The sequence below is a fragment of the Vicia villosa genome, linkage group LG3 (assembly GCF_029867415.1).
Source record: "Vicia villosa cultivar HV-30 ecotype Madison, WI linkage group LG3, Vvil1.0, whole genome shotgun sequence".
Lineage (NCBI taxonomy): Eukaryota > Viridiplantae > Streptophyta > Magnoliopsida > Fabales > Fabaceae > Vicia > Vicia villosa.
The window spans coordinates 211,284,582-211,305,058 of NC_081182.1; the positions used below are offsets into that span (position 1 = coordinate 211,284,582).

The window sequence follows — 20,477 nt, forward strand, 5'->3', positions numbered from 1 at the left end:
TTTAATCAGGAGTCGACTTTATAATGTGAGGTGGAAGGAGACTGAGGAAGAAGTGTACAATTGATTTTCTTTGGTTGATAATTGATTGGAAGTGGAATCGGGGATCGATTAATCGAAAATTCATCTGAAACTGAAAATCAAGACAGTTGACTTTTTGGTCAAAGTCAAGGTCAACTGTCAAATATTGAAGGTTGGTTGAAAACCGGTCAAAGAAGTCAACAAAACAAAATAAAATCAAGAAATAATTGAAGTTGCCATTTTTGGAAGTTGGTTGAAAAATGAAATTTCCAAAAGAGGGAAGTTTGATACTTAGAAATATTTTTGAGGGTTTTCAAATGATTGATCAGCTGACTTCGCGACACATTTGCACGTGGATAGGGGCAGTTTTTTAGGAAAAGTGTAACATGAAAGTTGTCCAACTCGTGGCCCTCTATAAATTTGTAGTTGGGAAGATTTTCATATGAAGACTAGATTAAGAGATATGAAGTCAAGAAGTTGGAAGAATCTCCTGTTTTTAAGTCAAGCTGCTGGTCATTCTTCAAGACACGCGCGAGGCATTTTGTCAAGCACGTGGTGGACCAATTTCAAAGCTCATTATAGAGCAATAAAAGAATTATAAAAAATAAAACTTGGCGAAAATCTCTTCTCCTCTATGTCCTCTATTCAGCAAGATAAAAACCATGGAATTTGATTGTGTTTGGAGCCTGATATAAAGCTCCAAAGTCACGCCTTGGCAAAGTCACGTCTTGACAAAATGCCAGGCATGAACTCAGGGCACGCGTGAGGCAAATGATCGAGCACGTGGTGTGTTGTCTTTGAATCGATATTTAGAGAGTTTCAAGCATTCATTCGACCCAAATTCAATATCATACTATGCTATCGCATGCCCTCTTCACATTGATCATGAGTTTGAGCCTAGAAGTGACCTATTGAGAGAGCTATGATAGCACAAACATGGCCGATCGAAATGTTTGTAAAGACTAGCTGAGTCAACTTGCTGCAATTATTCCACAAGGTATTGTCAAACATGTTGCTAAGAAACAACCAGGTAACTCATGCACACATGAAAGGAGCACCCAAAGCTTACCTCATCCAACCATGCATACTACTGTGCACGTGAAAGGCATGCAAAAGTTACTCCAAATGCAAAAACTTGTTCATTAAGGGTGAGAAGGATGAGACACTCTATATGCAACTCCACCATAACTCAAGTGTATCTCCATATATAAACCACACTACACTCCTTCACCGAGGGATAATCATTTTCTTTCACACTCGACTCCCCCATCTCTCTTCACTCTCTCGGTTCTCTCTCTCATCATTCTTCTCTCCACCACCAATCACCACAACAAACTTTTTCAACCACCATCACCACCACCATAACCGTTCAATCTACACCATAACAACCTCACTCTCATCTCAACAACCTTCAAACCTCCATTCATTCATTAGTGCCATAGCTCTTGAATCCTCATAACCATAGCATGACCTCCACTATCGGAACACCATCATCATGTCACCATCATCATTCTTATCAAAAGTGTGAAAGCATCATCATCATGATTGCAAGTGCAGGTTCTTTTACCAAATCGAGTTTATTTCTCGGTTGAAGACTTACGCTGAAGGATTCATCATCATCATCATCACCATCACCGCCAAGGAACTTCAAGATTCGTGGAGTTCTCTTTCATTTCTTTGAATCAAGATTCGCAACAAGTAAGCTCTACTCCTTTGCATTTAGAAGCATGTATAGGCCTGGAACCCGTCATCAGGGATTGGGTTAGGACAATTAGAACCACCATGTTTTCACTGCATATGTTGCATCTGTGTGAATTTTCTCTCCTTGAGTAAAGATTCGGTTGGCAAAATATAGCCCTTGTATGAATGTTTGAGTTGCGTATTTGAGATCTCTGTATCATGAGGTTTATTTTCGTACCACTGCTGTGTGTATTAGTGGAACTCTTGAAGCCAGGGTTTTGAAAACGCGTTCGGTTAGGATGTTAGAGTTAGAATTAACTAAAAATAGTGGGAGATTCATGATCTATGCAAAATTTCGAGTGGAAAGGTGTCGGCTTTTTGCGGTTCTGGGAATTTTTGTTTGGCTCCGCCGCCTGTGTGATTGGAGAAGACGACTGGAGCGGAGCTCCGACGTCTGAGCTTTCTTTTAAATGATTTTATTTGGCTAGCTAGGTGGCGCGTTCCTACTAGTGCTTCATTTCAGTTTCTGTTTCATTCAAATGATTAGCAAGCGTGGTGTTGTGTTCTGATTGGCTGAAGCATGCTTTTGTCTTTATGTGACTTAATTCTCACTTGCCCTATTGATTTTATGTCATGGTTTTTACGTAGCATGTTAGTAACAAAAACAAATAAAAAATGGCATAACAATGGAATAAAAATAAGGATAGTGGAGCAAGAGACTGGGCCTCAGTTGCAAGCGCTTTTCACACACCCCTATTTTGGGCCCAAGCGCCAACTAAGATAGAATTAGTTCTTTTTTTTTTACTTTGTCACCCCCAGCTTAGGCAGATTTGTGTTGTTTTAAAAAACTGTTTTCTCTTCAACTTTTGCTTCATAAATCATTTTTCTTATGGAATAAAAATCAATAAAAATATTTTTAAGATAGTTCAATGTATGTAGATAATTATGGTATTTTTTGTATATTTTTAGATTTTGTTCTTCTATTTTTGAAAAATCCTTTCCTTCAACATGTTCATTTTCTTTTTAAGTTTGATATGTTTTGCAAATTAATTTGGTTAAATGCTTTAGGAATAGAATTTAATTGCCATTTTTTGTGTGATATCAGTAGATTCATATACCATATTGTGTGTAAAAAATGAAAGTCCAATTCCATGTTTTGGTTAGGTTTTCATTAGGTTTTCTATACCCGATTTATGTGAGTTTCTAAATGGATAACCATGTGAATTTGACCTATAATTTGCTGTGCATTTATGAAATTGACTTAGGTTCTTCTTGTACATATAATTAGAGATGCTTAGAGGTCCTAAGACCTGGAATTAGATTTTTTTAGTCATGTTTTCTTATTTTACTTGATTTTTCTTTCTTACATGTAAATAACTTGCTTTTGATTAACGATTGTATCGTAACTTGTCCAAATGACATATAATTTTGTAAGAGACTTCTTGACTTGATTCCATGGTTGTTTAAACACCTATTAGAGGATATTAGCTACTGACTTCCATCATTTGATTGCATTTTCCTAACTTCATTCACCATTTGAACTTACTAACTAGTTTTGACCTAGTTTTGTCTAGTTTTTGTTAGAATTTTGTGTTATTTCAAGTTAATTGACTAACATAGATTGGTACAAAGCCTTAAACCTATAAATGATATAATATGCTACTGACCTCAAATTTAGTTCATGTTTTCATTCGCTTTTTGTTTCGATTAATTGATGTTAGTTCGCTAATTGTTAAGTGACGATTCAAGTGATACTTTGGTAACGTCTTGTGAATATTTTCGTGTGATACCATATTGCTTTTGTGTTTGACTTAGGACCCTAATTCCTTTGGTTTGCTACTGCCCTAAGGCTTTCTTCCCTCCTTCTCATGCTTTGCTTCTTCTTTCACACTTTGTTTGTTGTTAGTTTAAGAGGCGACGATTGTTTGTTCTTCCTCCACCTTTTGTGGATTGTTTTCTTTTAAGATTCATTATGTGTAGTCTCTCTTAGGAGTAGACTTGGTTAGGGACTTCATTAAGTCACTTACTTTGCTTATTTCTTTTGCTTATCTCTTACTATATGCTTACCATGTTCCCTTAGGGCGGTGACTTCAATCTTCATTAAGATTAGTCACATAGAACAACTTAGGTTGTAGTCTATGCATGATAACATAGGTAGAGATCCCTTATCCTTGACCTTAGGGCCATTCTTATATGTTAGCATTAGGTTAGAAATGTATGTTCCCCTTTTGCATAACAAACAAAAATCCATAAAACACCATAAAACATTAATAAAGGTTGAAAAGTCATAAAATGGAATGGAAGCTCTTGTCCCTCTTGTTTAAGGGGATCACTTGAGTGGAGATTCCTAAACTTAAAAAACACAAACCAAGAGTTGATTGAGTCTTCCTTGATTAAGGTTCACTCGAAACGCTCTACATACTTTTCTCTTTTGCATTTAAGAGCATGTTACTTCCACTCCAATCCCAGCGCGAGTCTCCAAAGGTCGAGCGGCGGAGTGTGCTGTAACTGTTCACTAAAAAATACCAACAAATCCTAAAAAACATAGAAAATATTGAGCAGAACTACGGCGCTCTGATTCTTCTTAAGAGGATACGTAGGCATAGAGGCAACTCTAGCGAGCACAATAATTATTAAAAAACTTTAGGTTAAATCATGCACTGCATTAGTAATAGATACACCCTTTAGATAAAAACAAACATAGGTGGATACCATCGAGTACGATGGGCGTGAGGGGTGCTAGCACCTTCCCCTTGCGTAACCGACTCCCGTGCCCTGTTCTCTGGTCGAAAGACCTTGTTCTTATTCTGAGTTAGGTTTCCTGGTATTCCTTTCCCGCGATGGGATGAATATATTAGTGGTGACTCTGATCCATTTTTCGCGGTAGCGACAGCTGGAGACTCTGCTGGGGATGTTGATAGACCTGTTATGGTCCATTCCAAGCGAGTCGATCCTAGCCTTGTTTGTTTGTTTGTTTATTGGGTGTGCTATGTTTTGCTTATGTGTTGCATTCATTTATTTCATGTTTGCATATCATGTATATTTCCTATTCGCACATATTTTCCTGAGTTGTTTTGCAGGTGGGGGGTTTGTGTGAGGTAAAAGGCCCACTACCCAGGCCAGTGATACTTAGGATTAGTGTGGATGCCCATGTCAACTCCCGTAGCGTTTGATACGATCGAGTTTGACATGGGGTACCACGACCAGGCGAGGTTCTTTCATGGAACATTGTGTCTGGCACGTTTGTGCCTCAAACACATTGTACCCCATGGGAATCGTTAACCCTGGCGACCATTAGGGACCACCTGTCCATGTCTAGACTTCATACCTGTAAGATTGGGGTGGGACAGGATACTAGCCTTCATCATACCCGGATTCCTATATTGCCATCTGAAGCCGGAATTTTGAAAACGTTACATTCAGTATAACCCAGATGTCCAGATATGCGAGAGAATCAGTCTCTCAACACACTGCACACATATCACGTCACATCACTACTATATCCACTTTGTTTCGTCATGGGAGAATCCTAAAGTCTGTTTCAAAAAAAAGAGAGAGAAAGAGAAAAAAAAGAAAAAAAGAGAAAAACAAAGTACTAAAAAAAAGAGAGAAGAGAAAAAGAGAAAAATGGATATAAGGAAACAAAAGAGAAGACTTTATGATTCTCCCCCAAACGAAACACATTCCATCATATCATTTAACATGCATGTTTCATTTATTTTCAGGATCTTTTTGCTTTGTCTCCGATAAGAACACCATTCTCAAAGATGAGGCCTGGCAGAAAGAACACCTACTCGTACACTTTTCCGAATCCGAATCTGGATTCTCTCAAGAGGTTAGCAAGTCAGATTACACTGGATGAGTTGACCAAGTTCAAACAAGATTATGGGAGGATCCTGTACTTCCTCAAGACACCATTTACCAAGTATGAATCGGACGGAGTTCACACTTTGCTCCAATTCTATAACCCTTCTCTCCGCTGCTTCACATTTCCTGACTACCATTTGGTTCCTACCTTGGAGGAATACTCTTTTTTCCTCGGCATCTCTATCAAAGAGCAGATACCGTATCATAGTATGATGAAGGCTCCTACTTCTATCGAGATTGCAAAGGCTATTTATTTGAGCAAATCAGTTGTGGAAGCAAACCTCAAGGAAAAGGGAAACTGTCATGGATTTCATTTGGAGTTCTTGGTTCAGAAAGCTTATGACGCTGTTGTGACTAAACAGTGGGACACATATAGAGCTCTTCTGGCTCTGAGTATCTATGGCATAGTAATGTTCCCAAATGTGGTCAATTTTGTTGACATGAATGTGATCCATATCTTTATTCTGAAGAACCTGGTTCCTACGCTCCTAGGTGATGTGTATCACTCAATACACCACAGAAATGACCGAAAAGGGGGATTGGTTCAGTGTTGTGCTCCATTATTGTATCGTTGGTTTAGGTATCATATTCCTGAGCGCGGCCCTTTCGTTGACAATAGACATACATCAAGATGGTCTGATAGAATCATGGGGCTGGTAGCCAAAGACATTGTCTGGTATAATAGGTCGTTGGATGACGTGGAGATTATTATGGGTTGCGGAAAATTTAACAATGTGCCTCTCATGGGTTTAAGAGGAGGAATCAATTACAATCCCATATTGGCCAGAAGGACTTTTGGATATGCTTTTGTGAGTCCTCCTGAAAAGAAAGAGGTTGATGATGTCATGTTCTATCATCTGGCCACAAATTCTGGAAAGCTGGAAGAGATGGTACAAGCCTGGAAAATAGTTCGCCGAAAAGGTAAGAAGCATTTTGGCCCAAAAGATTGTGCTACTTATGAGACCTACACTGCATGGGTGAAGTATGTGGCTGAAGCTCAAGGGATGCCTTTTCCTCCTAAGGATCCCTTATACCCCCCCATCTGAGGACCAACCCAACATTGTTTCCATGCCGCTCTACAATCAAACGGTGAATCCAAATAGGGAATTAACTGAACAAATGGAAACAATGCAGGTTAAGATGGACATTGCTCGCCAAGAGAAACTGTCTGCGATACACAAATTAAGACAGAAGGAAAAAGAGCTTGAGGAATTGTATGCTGGTGGAAATACCTCTCAGAAAAGATCTCGAATTGTTGATAGCTCTAGAGAAAGAAAGATGAAGGAGAAATATGAGGTCCAATTGGCAAAGTTGACTGAGCAACTTCAAATTCAAACTGAGAAGGCTCATTCAGAAAAAAACCGTCGTCAGAAGGAAAGTAAGAGTCTGCTAGAACATCAAGAAAAGTTGGAATCATGCTATGCAAATGTGAGAGAATTGAAAAGCCAGGTGGAGCGTAAAAATCAGGAGAACACTCAGGCTCAAGAAGAGGCGAGGTATTGGGAGCTGAAAAACCGTCAAATGGAAGTGATGCACGCCAGAAAGGACTTGCTAATCCAAGCGCTCATCCTCAAACCCAATCATGAGGATACCAAGATTTTGTTCAATGAGATGAAGGCTTGGAGTGACAAGAACATTGGAGAGAGCGCACTTCGTCATGTTGACATGGAGGGTCCTCCTTAGAGATGATTTTATGTCGAACCACCACCAAACTTGTTGGTTGGGGTTCTCTTTGTTATGTTTGTAATTGGTTGGCTCATGTGAGCAGGATTATTTGTACTTGGTATTGCCAGAATTGGGTTTTGAAGTTAATGGATTTGTTTCTCATTCCTCATTATTGGTTTTGGGATCTCATTATTATCTTGTGTTGTTTGATTTGAGACAAAGCTAAAGAATCCTAAAAATAATAAAAACATGACATTCATATGCACACCATGCACGCATGCATTTCATACATTCATGTGTAACAGGTACATCAGATGGTTTTCTTGTTTGACTGATCAGGTTTTCTCTTTCAGCAATTGCACCTCCACCTACGCATCGCTATTATACAAGGGCTAATCAATCACTACAAATGGATCAGTTAAGGGATGATCTTATCCAGATGAGAACTCAGGTTACTACTCAGATGGCTCGGTTCATGGAAGTCATGCAAAACATGGTTGATCGCCAAGAAGAGCTCAGAATCAGGATGGATACAGTTGCTCAGGTTGTTGCGGACCCCCCGCAAAGAAATCCTGCTGATATTCGTGTCAATGGTGAGCCTGTGATTGGAGGACCTGGTGTAATTCCTCCTGCTGCTAATCAAGGTAATCCTCGTGGGCCTCCCAAGCCTACTCCTGAAGGACAAACCACACAACAAATCAGAAGGGCTGCTGCTATCCCCGTGTTGGAAGAAGACCGACATGAGGACTTGTTTCCTGAAAGTGAATGGGGATTTCCACATGATGCTGGAAGGATGTTTATAGGGCTGGAGGAAAGGATGAGGGTAATGGAAGGCCAAGGACTAGGTATGGATATCAATGACTTGGGTTTAGTTCCTGGCGTCCGTGTGCCACCAAAATTCAAAGTACCCGACTTTGAGAAATACAAGGGGAACACCTGTCCTAAGACACATGTCCGAGCTTACTATCGCAAAATGCATGTGTACTCTGAGGACGGAGGGTTATTGATGCACTTCTTTCAAGATAGCCTGACTGGGGCATCCTTGGAGTGGTATATGAGGTTGGAGAGAGCTAATATCCGAAGTTGGAGGGACCTAGTTGATGCCTTCATAAAGCAGTATCAATATAATGTTGACATGGCACCGAATCGCACTCAGTTACAGAATCTAACCCAGAAAGCTAATGAGTCCTTCAAAGAATATACGCAGAAATGGCGCGAGTTGGCGGCTAGAGTCCAACCACCTATGCTGGAAAGAGAGATGATGGACATGTTCACCAACACTCTAGAGGGCCAGTACTACTCCGCATGCTCTGCATCCTCGATTTTCGCCGAGTTGGTCATGATTGGTGAACGAATTGAAAGTGGAATTAAGGCTGGTAGAATACAAAATCCAAATACTGCTAGTTCCTCCTCTGGGGCTAGTGGAAAGAAGCCATACAATGGGTTTTCCAAGAAGAGAGAAGGTGAGACTAGTGTTGCCTACTATGGTGGCGGCAGAAATCAGGCTTATCAACAAGTAGCCGCTGTGACCATACCAAATGCTCCCTTCCAACATCAACAACAAGGGTATCCGTCGCGTCAGTATTAGCAAAGACCGAAACTGCCAGAAAGGGCTTTCGATCTGATCTCGATGACATATGCACAAGTGTTGCCATACCTCCTTGATTTGAATTTGGTCCAATTGAGGACTTTGGCCACTCCTGCTAAGTTGCCTGCCGATTGGGATGCCAATGAAAGATGTGAATTCCACTCTGGGCCACCTGGACATAATATTGAAAATTGTAAAGCATTGAAGCATAAAGTCCAGGATCTTCTCGACTCTAAAGCCATCGAGTTTACTCCTACTCAAGGGCCTAATGTTGTTCAGAATCCTATGCCTCCCCATGGAGCTCATGCGGCAAATGCCATTGAAGTTGCTGAAGATACCCGTTTGGTCAATAGTGCGATTGAATTAGGCTCTCTCTTGCCATTATTGAAGAAGGAATTAGTGAGAATGCGTCTATACTCTGGTTGTGGAGAATTTTGTACTGATTGCATAGTCGGATCCTCAGTTTGTGATAAGGTGAAAAGCGGTATTCAACAGTTGATAGATAGTGGGTATCTACAGTTTGAGCATGTGCGACGTCCTGAAATGGTTGAAAACGATGTTAATGTGGCATGCATCCCGTATACTCCTGCCAAGATTCCAATCCCTGCCAGAGCACCTCCTTTGGTTATTACGCTTCCTGGTCCTGTCCCATATAACAGTGAAAAAGCAATACCTTGGAACTATGGGGGAAAGGTTTTCTACCAAGGGGCCAAATATGAGGTTAAAGCGCCGGTTGAGAAAGAAGACGTTGATAACGTTGTGGGCATTGGAAGAATGACGAGAAGCGGTCGTATTTTCAATCCTCCCCAGAATACTCGCGATGTTAATACAGAAGCCCTAGCCCAAGCAAAAGGGAAAAGAGTGGTAGAAGATACAGTTGATAAGGGACAAAGCTCTAATCCTGAAGATACTGTGGCTAAAGAGATGGAAGAGTTCCTAAAGATCATCAAGAAAAGTGAGTATAAAGTGGTTGACCAGTTGAGTCAAACTCAATCAAAGATCTCGATCTTGCAGTTGATCTTGTGTTCCAAAACACATCGAAATGCTTTGTTAAGGCTTTTAAGTACTGCTTTCGTTCCTCCAGAGATCTCAGTGAATCAACTTGAAGGGGTGGTGTCAAACATCAATGCTGGTAATGGATTGGGATTCACTGATGCAGACTTGCCCTCCGAAGGTAGAAACCACAATAGAGCTTTGCATATATCAGTGGAATGTAAAGGGACTATGTTATCTCGTGTTCTCGTGGATAATGGATCTTCTCTGAATGTATTACCGAAGTCGTCTTTGATGAGGCTAGATTATTCTGGTGTCGAGATAAGGCCGAGTGAATTGACAGTGAAAGCCTTTGATGGGTCAAAGAGATCAGTATTTGGGGAGGTTGACTTGCCGATAATGATAGGACCTCAGCTCTTCACTATTACCTTCTTTGTGATGGATATCCACCCGTCTTACCGTTGTCTCCTGGGACGTCCATGGATCCATGATGCTGGGGACGTGACTTCCACATTGCATCAGAAACTCAAATTCGCGACTCAAGGAAAGATAGTCACAATATGTGGAGAGGAAGAACACGTGGTAAGCCATCTTGCGTCCTTCAGGTATATTGATGTGGAAGGAGAGGTCCACGAGACGCCTTGCCAAGCCTTTGAGGCTGTCCAGACTATCAAGATCCCTTATGTTGACAATAAGAAGTTGGAGGCTCCCATGTCTTCACTAAAGGAAGCTAAAGCTGTGGTTGAATCTGGTCATCCTGAAGGATGGGGCCGAGTCTTGGATCTACCAATCAAGCAGGATAAATGTGGGATTGGATATCAGTTGGGTCAGAGTTCATCTAATGAGGCCTCCAAAAAGCCCGGAACCTTCGTTCCGATCAAGTTCTCTAGTGCTGGCATCGTCAAGGATCATATTTGTGCTGCTGATGATGATATGGATAGTGATTACGACATTGAAGAATGGATCAAGCCGTGTGTCCCAGGACAGAAGCTTCTCAACTGGTCGTCCGAGGACATCATCTCAATTGCTTCTGATCAAGAGTAATACTATCTGTTTTTGTTTATCATACAATAACTCTTGTGTTCTTCCCATGTCACAGTGAACACATGTAGGGCATCATTTGTTGCTTTTCAATGTTAAAACCATTAATAAAAGGACGTTTTTGCATTCAAATATTTTGCTCCCTGTCTTTCTTTTTTTACTTTTACATTTGTTTTGAATAAAAAAAAATGGCAACGTTTCTTATTCATCATCATCCCTCCACTCTAAAATAAAGCATAAATCATAATTCATGCAGATCCACTTCTCCTCCAGATTCTGTTGGTAACGATCTTGCTATGCCTCGTTATGACTTCAACAATCCTATCTACACCGCTGAAGAAGGGGATGAAGAAGATTGTGAACTCCCTGATGAGTTGGCCAGATTGTTGAAACAAGAAGAGAAAGTGATCGAGCCACATCAAGAGCCTATTGAGACGGTGAATCTTGGCACCGAAGAGATGAGAAGGGAGGTTAAAATAGGGGCGTCTTTGAATGAGGATGTGAAAGAAAAGTTGATTGGAATGTTGAAAGAGTATTCTGATATCTTCGCCTGGTCTTACGAAGATATGCCTGGATTAGATACTGATATTGTTGTGCACAGGTTACCTCTTAAAGAAAACTCTCCACCGGTCAAACAGAAACTCAGGAGAACACGTCCAAGAAAATCCAGGAAGAGGTTCAGAAATAGTTTGATGCAGGTTTTCTTGCTGTAACAGTTTATCCGCCATGGGTCGCCAATATTGTACCCGTACCTAAGAAAGATGGGAAAGTACGAATGTGTGTCGAATATCGAGATCTGAATAGAGCGATCCCGAAGGATGATTTCCCGCTTCCTCACATCGATGTGTTGGTAGATAACACTGCTCAATTCTCGGTTTTCTCCTTCATGGATGGTTTTTCTGGTTATAATAAGATAAAGATGGCGCCCGAGGACATGGAAAAGACAACATTCATTACGCCTTGGGGCACCTTTTGTTACAAGGTCATGCCGTTTGGGTTGAAGAATGCTGGGGCAACCTATCAAAGAGCTATGGTGACTTTGTTTCACGACATGATTCATAAAGAGATTGAGGTCTATGTGGACGACATGATTGCAAAGTCCCATACTGAGGAAGAGCACCTTGTCCACCTGAAGTAGTTGTTTGAAAGGTTATGAAAGTTCAGGTTAAGGCTGAATCCCAATAAATGCACTTTCGGAGTGAGATCAGGAAAATTGCTTGGTTTCATCGTAAGTGAAAGGGGTATTGAGGTTGATCCCGCCAAGGTAAAAGCTATACAAGAGATGCCTGAGCCGAGAACTGAGAAACAGGTTCGTGGGTTCCTGGGAAGGTTGAATTATATTGCAAGGTTCATCTCACACCTTACCGCCACGTGTGAACCTATCTTCAAGCTATTGAGAAAGAATCAGGCAATAAGGTGGGATGACAATTGTCAAAAGGCATTTGATAAGGTTAAAGAGTATTTGCAAGAGCCTCCAATCCTCGTGCCTCAGTGGAAGGTAGACCTTTGATTATGTACGTGACGGTCCTCGAGAATTCAATGGGGTGTGTGCTGGGTCAGCATGACGAGTCTGGTCGAAAAGAGCACGCAATTTATTACCTCAGCAAAAAGTTTACCGATTGTGAAACAAGATTAGTCAATCTTCATTAAGATTAGTCACATAGAACAACTTAGGTTGTAGTCTATGCATGATAACATAGGTAGAGATCCCTTATCCTTGACCTTAGGGTCATTCTTATATGTTAGCATTAGGTTAGAAATGTATGTTCCCCTTTTGCATAACAAACAAAAATCCATAAAACACCATAAAACATTAATAAAGGTTGAAAAGTCATAAAATGGAATGGAAGCTCTTGTCCCTCTTGTTTAAGGGGATCACTTGAGTGGAGATTCCTAAACTTAAAAAACACAAACCAAGAGTTGATTGAGTCTTCCTTGATTAAGGTTCACTCGAAACGCTCGACATAATTTTCTCTTTTGCTTTTAAGAGCATGTTACTTCCACTCCAATCCCAGCGTGAGTCTCCAAAGGTCGAGCGGCGGAGTGTGCTGTAACTGTTCACTAAAAAATACCAACAAATCCTAAAAAACATAGAAAATATTGAGCAGAACTACGGCGCTCTGATTCTTCTTAAGAGGATACGTAGGCATAGAGGCAACTCTAGCGAGCACAATAATTATTAAAAAACTTTAGGTTAAATCATGCATTGCATTAGTAATAGATACACCCTTTAGATAGAAACAAACATAGGTGGATACCATCGAGTACGATGGGCGTGAGGGGTGCTAGCACCTTCCCCTTGCGTAACCGACTCCCGTGCCCTGTTCTCTGGTCGAAAGACCTTGTTCTTATTCTGAGTTAGGTTTCCTGGTATTCCTTTCCCGCGATGGGATGAATATATTAGTGGCGACTCTGATCCATTTTTCGCGGTAGCGACAGTGTCATGCTCTAATATTGTAACACTGGGGGAACGCTAGTTTAGAGTTCATGATGATACTCTATTTTGTTGTTATTGGAGTAATTTTTAGAGATATTGCATAGATGATGTTATGCTTATCGGTTGATTAATGTTCCGCTATGTAGAAACATAATTTTGTTAAATTGATGATTTGCCCCTAAGTGGATCATGACAATTGATTTATGATAATTTGTTTTAAATTGAATTGTGACACCCTTGTTTTTATGTTTTACTCTGATTAATTTATTTAATTTCCGCGGGGTTTAGAAGGGTGTTACAATAGTGGTATCAGAGCAGGTCGGTCCGTCCGGCCAATTGTCGAGTCAGTTGAGTTGCACGACAGTTGAATACTGTCGGTGTATTATCCCTTGGTACGTGACATGTGAGTGAATCACTGTCGGTACTTGGTTGTTTGTTGAGGAAGTTGGTTTGAAACAAGTGGGGGAGAAACTTCGCTTCTCGGTTATGTTTCAGTTGTAAGACGATTGATTCAGTAGGCTGTTGTTGGCAACAGTGCGAGCGTTGTTGGAGTTGTTGTTTCTCGAATTGAAGGTGACTTGGAATTAAGACTTGACTAGTAATTAAGTTGGAGCATCTTGAAGGAGGATAATTATATGCAATTGATGATTATTTTTAGGAGAGAAAAATTAGAAAGTTGCAATGTATCAGCTCTACTAGTGTGTTGCGAAGTTGTCAATTGAGTAGCCTTATGTCTCGGAAGAGGTTCAACTCCAAGTTTGCAAAGAGGATTGATGTCGTAATGTTATAGAAATCGCACTTCGGCGATGGGATGTGTAGCTCAAGTTATAAGAATGTTTGGAAGTGAAGAGATATGATAAGGAGCTGTTTGGAATGTGATCAAGTTGAAGAGAATGAGGTTTGGAGTAAGATTTCCGTAAGCAAAACGCAAGATAATTGCTGAATAGCTGCAGAACTTCGAAAATTCATAACTGGAGTTCTGGACATCCGATTTGAGTTCTTTTTGAAGCTTCGGAAATCTAATGAGATGAACTTTTTTATAAAAATGGTTGCAGCATCTGTAACATATTTAATTGTGACAGAATGATATTGGAAAGAGGCGAAGTTGCGGTTACGCTTGCTCTTAGAACTAGACTTGTTTGTTAGTACTGCACGGGATATCAGTGTCAGAGTGGAACGGATTGAAGGAATAATTAGAAGGTTTGTTGAGAAGTAATTTTAAGAATTTAATATACCATTTGAAGAGTTTTAGGAATACCGTATAGAGCGTCGCTGCATGATGTCGATGTTGCATTTTCGGATAACAATTGGAAAATTCGTATCTTGAGTTCCGAGTGTGGGATTAATGTGTCGTTTGAGCCTACGAAGAGGTGAAATTATGTTCTACCTTATGGGAGAGTTAGAAATACAGTAGAGGTGATCCTATGAGGAGATATTCTGAATTCGATTAAGGAAGCGTGAAACTTGTTGAATAGGAATACCTACTACCGTGATTGTTTAAAACAAAATTGAGTGGAACATGTTATTGATGAATAGGTTGATGAGATGTTCGATAATAAAGATGATTTGAGTGTCGATGGATTTTAGAGAAGAGTGAATTAGTAGGAAAGGTGAAATAAACTTTGGGAAAGTTGAAGTCGTAATTGTGATGCCAAAGTAACGACGGGTATAAAAGAAGAATTGTAGAGAATTTCTAACACCTATTGATGTGAGGAAGACTTGTTGATATTCGGAGTGGAATGATAATGGGATGTGAAAGACGTCACAGGATTGGGAGTAAAACCACGAGTTATGAATGTTGTCGCGATCTTTTGCTAAGATGAGGATTTTGATTTGGAACGGGATGAATAGTAATGTACGAGTATATAAGTGACTATAAAGCGGATTGTGTGAAATGTTTGAACGTTGGTGTCTCACCGGCAAGATCCAATAAGAGGGAAGTGTGCAAGTTGTAAAGACTCAAAGTTGATTATTGAACTATGACGATGTTAATAAGTTTGAGTGCAAACTCGGAAAGGACACTATTATGTAGTAACGACGATTTATGCTTACATATGGTTGTCGACTATCTATTGACAAATTGAGGACTTGATCACCCTTAATCTCTTGTTGGTAGTAGACGGAATCATAAAGATGGGATGAACTTGTTTTGTTACCTTAATGGTTTGGGATGTGAAGAATACTAAGCCGTGGGAATAATCACTCACCATGTTTGTGAACTTATGAAGAAGTGAATATGAAAGATGCAATATATTGGATGATGACTTAAGACGGGTAATCAGAGTCGCACAATGAAAGTGTGATGTGGAGTAGTGTGCAAGTACTACTCGTGGGCAGTGAGGAATTAATATGTCGGAATCCTACATAGAGAATATGTATTGATTTATATGTTGGATTTAGAATCTAGTGGAGGTAATGATGTCGTATCGAAGAATTATAACTCTTTTGAATAATTTCCGAGGTGACAAACATGTAATTGTGGTTGTACGTAGTTAACGAGTATGTATTTGGCAAAGTTAAGATGACGAGTTGATACTATATGATGCTATAATAATTTTGTTTCGTTGTTAAGGTGGTATTGTGGATTCCAGATATAATGAGGAATTATACTCTATGAAGGACGAAGTTGATTTAATTCTTAAAGAAGAGTGGGATTCAGTTTGAGCTATTATGTAAGCAATGGTATATCGAGGCTGATGAGTGTGATTATAACTACTCGTGTGCACTCATTCCGATGGTTGAAATGTTTAATAGATGAAGTAAATCAGGAATTTGTTTTTGAGTGCGAGTCAGTATTGATGAGTGGTGGATTAGTACCATGGATGGTAAAGAATGATTCTTGAACGACTGAGTAAAGAGGGCCAGAGTTGGGTATAACTCAAAAGTCTAATTGGTAATGATGGTTTTAATGAGTAATCAGAATAGTGCAGCAAAAGCGGAATGTAACGTGTTGGATAATTGATGTTGTGACTTAAGAGGAGTCAGATAATTGGAATTCAATGGTATAGGAATATGAGTATTGAGTTTCTTGAAGGAAGCAGTTGGTGAAAAGTGTAAGTATTATTTTATCGCTCAGATGGAAGAGTGTGTCTAAGGTTGGTACGTTTAGTAGATGGAATGCATTACTGCAGTTTTGATCAATGTCATCATACCATGGTTGCGTAATTATATTATTCAGTTATTGGGCGTATTGTATGGGTTGTACCTCAATTTTCTATTGTTGTTAACCTTTTGGAGGTATAACGAGTAGTACACCTTTGGGTAGTCAAATGGGACGTAAGAGCTGAGATTGAATGCGTGAGATGTGCTTCCTGTTGGTTATGTCAGATGGATTTTTTAGGATCGACTGATGGAAATGTTACATGGGAACTAGAGAGCCAGATGAAGGGCTCTATCTGAAACTTTTCACTGGAAGTATGTTTTCGAGGACGAAAACTCTTTTAGTGGGGGAGAGTTGTAACACCCCATATTTTACATTTATTAATTTAATGGGAGTTTAAATTAATTTCTTGGATTATTGATATTTTAATTGGACTTAAGTTGGAAATTGTGTAAAATAAGCTATTGGGCCAAGTTGTTGTTAGTAATGGAACGGGTGTGATTGATAGGCCCTATTACTAAAGTTATTTTGCTTTATTTTCATAAATTAAGGAAAAAAAGAAAGAAATTGGAAATTAGAAGAAGAAAACCTAAGAGAAAGATGGAGAGAGCTCATGGAGAAAAGAGATTTTCGTATTCATGGTGCAGCCCTCACAAAATGGGTCATAACTTCCTGCTCGTAACTCTAAATCAGGTAATTCTCGAGGATTCGGATTCTACACGAAATTTCCTTCGATTTGATATATTAATTCGTGTCAGGGAGGTTCTCGATGAGGGAGATAAGCGAGTTTGAAGATTGGGAATTCTTGCTGAAAATGAAGAAAAGAGGCTTACAGGTTTGATGGAGAAGAAGGTGAAAAGTCCAATTCTTGGCTAAGGTAAGGGGGGACTCTTCCGATTAATATCTATTATCGGGTTATAGATAATAGGACTGATATAGGTATATTATCTCATGTCAATTGAGTCGTATGATAGAGTTGGGATTTTTGGGGATGTTGGTTGATAATTATTTGTTTTGATGAATTCCATGAATTTGCTATTGTATGATGTTTGATGATGCATAATATGTTATATGTGTGTATGATATATTTTGTGTGGCTGTTTTGTGGTGTTTGATCAACTTGAATCAAATTGGTCGGGGTTGAGGAATTTGGGTTTCAGGTTCGTATGCTGTCAATTGCGATGGGGATCTCTGATCTAGTCAGTTCGCGTCGCGTCTAGTTGTTGGCACCGCTAACTGCTTGGAAGAAAGCTTAAGGAGAATTATTTCACTCAGTTCGCGCTGCGTCCCTTGTTGGCTCCGCGAAGACGTCGTTTCCTAGAAGCGCGTCGCGAACATTGTGTGGCGCTGCGTGCTGCTAGTAATATATGAAAAGTTTAAAAATGCATAACTTTCGAACCTTTGGCCTGTTTTAAGTGCCGTTTCGAGAAGGATGAAGCTTATGAAACATTATTTATGTTATAATAATAAAATGAGTAGCATCTTGAATTTATTTTATCATCATTTGCTTATTTTGATGTATGATGTGTTGTGGATATATATGATAAGATATGATGATGTATGCTATGTTTAAAATATGAGTCGTATGGTGATTTGTTTGAATGGTATGACGAAGCTTATGAGACATCCTATTCGAGGATATGAGTATGATGTGAATATTTTGTTAGTTCGATGGATGACGTATTGTTGACATATATGATGAAATGTGACAATATAAGATGTTGTTTTGAAAAACATTATTATGTGATGATTGTTGAGAATTGTATGATGATGATTGCTTTGCTTGGAATGATGTAGCTACATGTATGTTATTTCTTATTAATGATGATGATTTATATGGACACATGTATGTTCTTTAATGATGATAATGATGATTGATTGTATTTGAATGATGCTAATGTATATAAACATACTTTGATGATGATTATGATGATGAAATGCGTATTTGAAGATGTTACTCATTAGACTTGAAGATGGTATAAGTATGTTCATGTATGTTTGCATTCATTCATATTCATTGATGATGCTCTATCCATGATGATGTGTTGGATCAGTAAAGGGCATGATTCCCATTGTGTGGAATCTGTGCTGGCAAAGCCGTATCTTGATGATGTTGGATCGGTCATAGGTTATTCCCATTTGATAATGTTGATACCACATGCATAGTGTCATACCCTAATTTTTGACCCCCCTGAGATGACATATCTTCAGGATTTTCATCAGGTCAAAACAAGTACCCAGAGCAGTCATTTCTTCATCTGGCATTCAATCAAGGGTGTTCAAAGGCAAGAAAACTCAGGCAAAGGATCAATCAATGGAAGGATTAGTCTCTAACACAATCATAAGACTCAAGAGCTTCATTTTTTCACCTATGATTGATTAGACACCCAGTCATCTGAGTACAGGTTTACTCAGGTCACCAGACTAGGGTTTTTGAGCCTATCAAGGACTAAAATCAGGGATCACCTTTGGGAAACCCTAAAAAGCCCCAGGGGATCATTCAAAGACATCAATCATCTTCAAATAGCTCATATGACAAGATCCACTGGACATCACACCTCAATTCAAAGTCTACAGTCATCATTTTCATCTGGTCGACAATTAGGGTTTTTGACCTAATTCACCAGGATAGTTGACTTTTAATTAGGGCATGGATCCAAAACTCAAGACATGATTCAAGAACCTCTACTACCTCAATATAACCCATTTACATCACTCATTTGAGGAGAAGATCTTGGTTCTACACAAAAGTCAAAAATTTCACTTTATCAGGAAAAAGTCAACTATATGGGTTCACCTTTGACTTTTAAGATTTTTGGTCAAACCATGACTTTCAAAGATCATTATCATCAATATATGGATATTAAAGTCATTTGACCAAAGAAATTCAAAGAGATTCACCAAGGAGCAAAAAGTCGGGAATTAGGGTTTTTGAGGGCATTGTGGGAACTCAAAATTTCACCTACACAACTCAAAAAACTTCCAACATGAAAGTTGTAGATCTTGCAAAATAAAACAACATCTTACATAGGAACTTTTTTCAAAAGATCAACCATTTAAGAGTTTTGGAATTTTGAAGCTTTAGGTTATAAAAACTTAGAAATTTTTCTAAGTGTTTTTAACCTAGTTTTCATCCAACTTTGGGCTCATTTTTCACAATTTTCCCAAATGATTCTGAAGAAACCATAAACTAATGATTTGAAGTAGATGTTTAGGGCTTTCCAAATTGTGCTCAACCTTCCCCAAATTCATTTTGAGCTAAGAGTTATGCTTGTTCAAAGTTGGCCTCATGAAGTAAAATTATAGGTTATGCATCATTTTTGAACTTTGCAATTTTGTGTACATGACCTCACTTATGGATGCTACACGACCCAGAACACATCTGAAAACATGCCATGCATTCATTTTCACCATGACATGAGAATTGAGGAAGATTACCAAAACAAGAACATGTGATTATGTAATGATTACATTTGGGAATTTATGGCAAATTGATGAATCACCCAAGGAATCTTCTCACCAACCAATTAGAGCTCACTCTGCATCAGAAATGTTCCCTAAGATCAGATAGGATCAATGGATGGGGAGCTGGCTCGAAAATGCAATGATCACTCTTGGATATTCCTTGAAATTTCTTCATGGCTAAGAAACCAAACCCACTTCACTAAGCAAGCTCACTCTCTCAATCAGTACTGAATCATTTGCCTATAAATAGAGAGCTCTTTCTCATTCAGAAAACACACCAAAGCAACCATATTCCTTGCTTTCTCTTTCTCTTCTCATGCTTATGGTTTTTCAAAGTTCTTTGGCAAGAAGAATCGTTTTCTTCAAACCAAAGCTTATCTTTGGAAAGTAAGCATTCTAACATCTCAAACGAGTTCATTTGAGGTGATCCAAGCACCTGGATCACTTCTGTACATGGAGAATCATCATCTTCACTTCTCACTTGGAGTTGTTGCAGTTGGAGGTCCATAGAGTAATTCAGAAGGTTTCCAACGAAGCCAAGCATCCAGACACGTTCCTCAGGTTATAGGGAAGCTGTTCAGATGGCTGCAGCTCATCTGTAACTCAAGATTCATCACCCTCCA

At 39.3% G+C, this 20,477-nt stretch overlaps 2 protein-coding genes across 2 annotated transcripts; both read left to right on the forward strand.

Annotated features, from left to right (window-relative positions):
• The first annotated feature begins 5,465 nt into the window (after positions 1-5,465).
• LOC131659859 (uncharacterized) lies at positions 5,466-6,611 on the forward strand. Its single transcript, XM_058928985.1, has one exon. It carries the CDS (start codon positions 5,466-5,468, stop codon positions 6,609-6,611), a length of 1,146 nt encoding a protein of 381 aa, XP_058784968.1.
• A 2,249-nt stretch (positions 6,612-8,860) lies between these two features.
• On the forward strand, positions 8,861-10,855 carry LOC131659860 (uncharacterized). Its single transcript, XM_058928986.1, has one exon. The coding sequence runs from the start codon at positions 8,861-8,863 to the stop codon at positions 10,853-10,855; it is 1,995 nt and encodes a 664-aa protein (XP_058784969.1).
• Positions 10,856-20,477: the final 9,622 nt, after the last annotated feature.

Bases quoted from the DNA above. Each gene is read 5' to 3' on its own strand.
- LOC131659859 (XM_058928985.1), top strand. From the start codon at position 5,466: ATGAGGCCTGGCAGAAAGAACACCTACTCGTACACTTTTCCGAATCCG.
- LOC131659860 (XM_058928986.1), top strand. From the start codon at position 8,861: ATGACATATGCACAAGTGTTGCCATACCTCCTTGATTTGAATTTGGTC.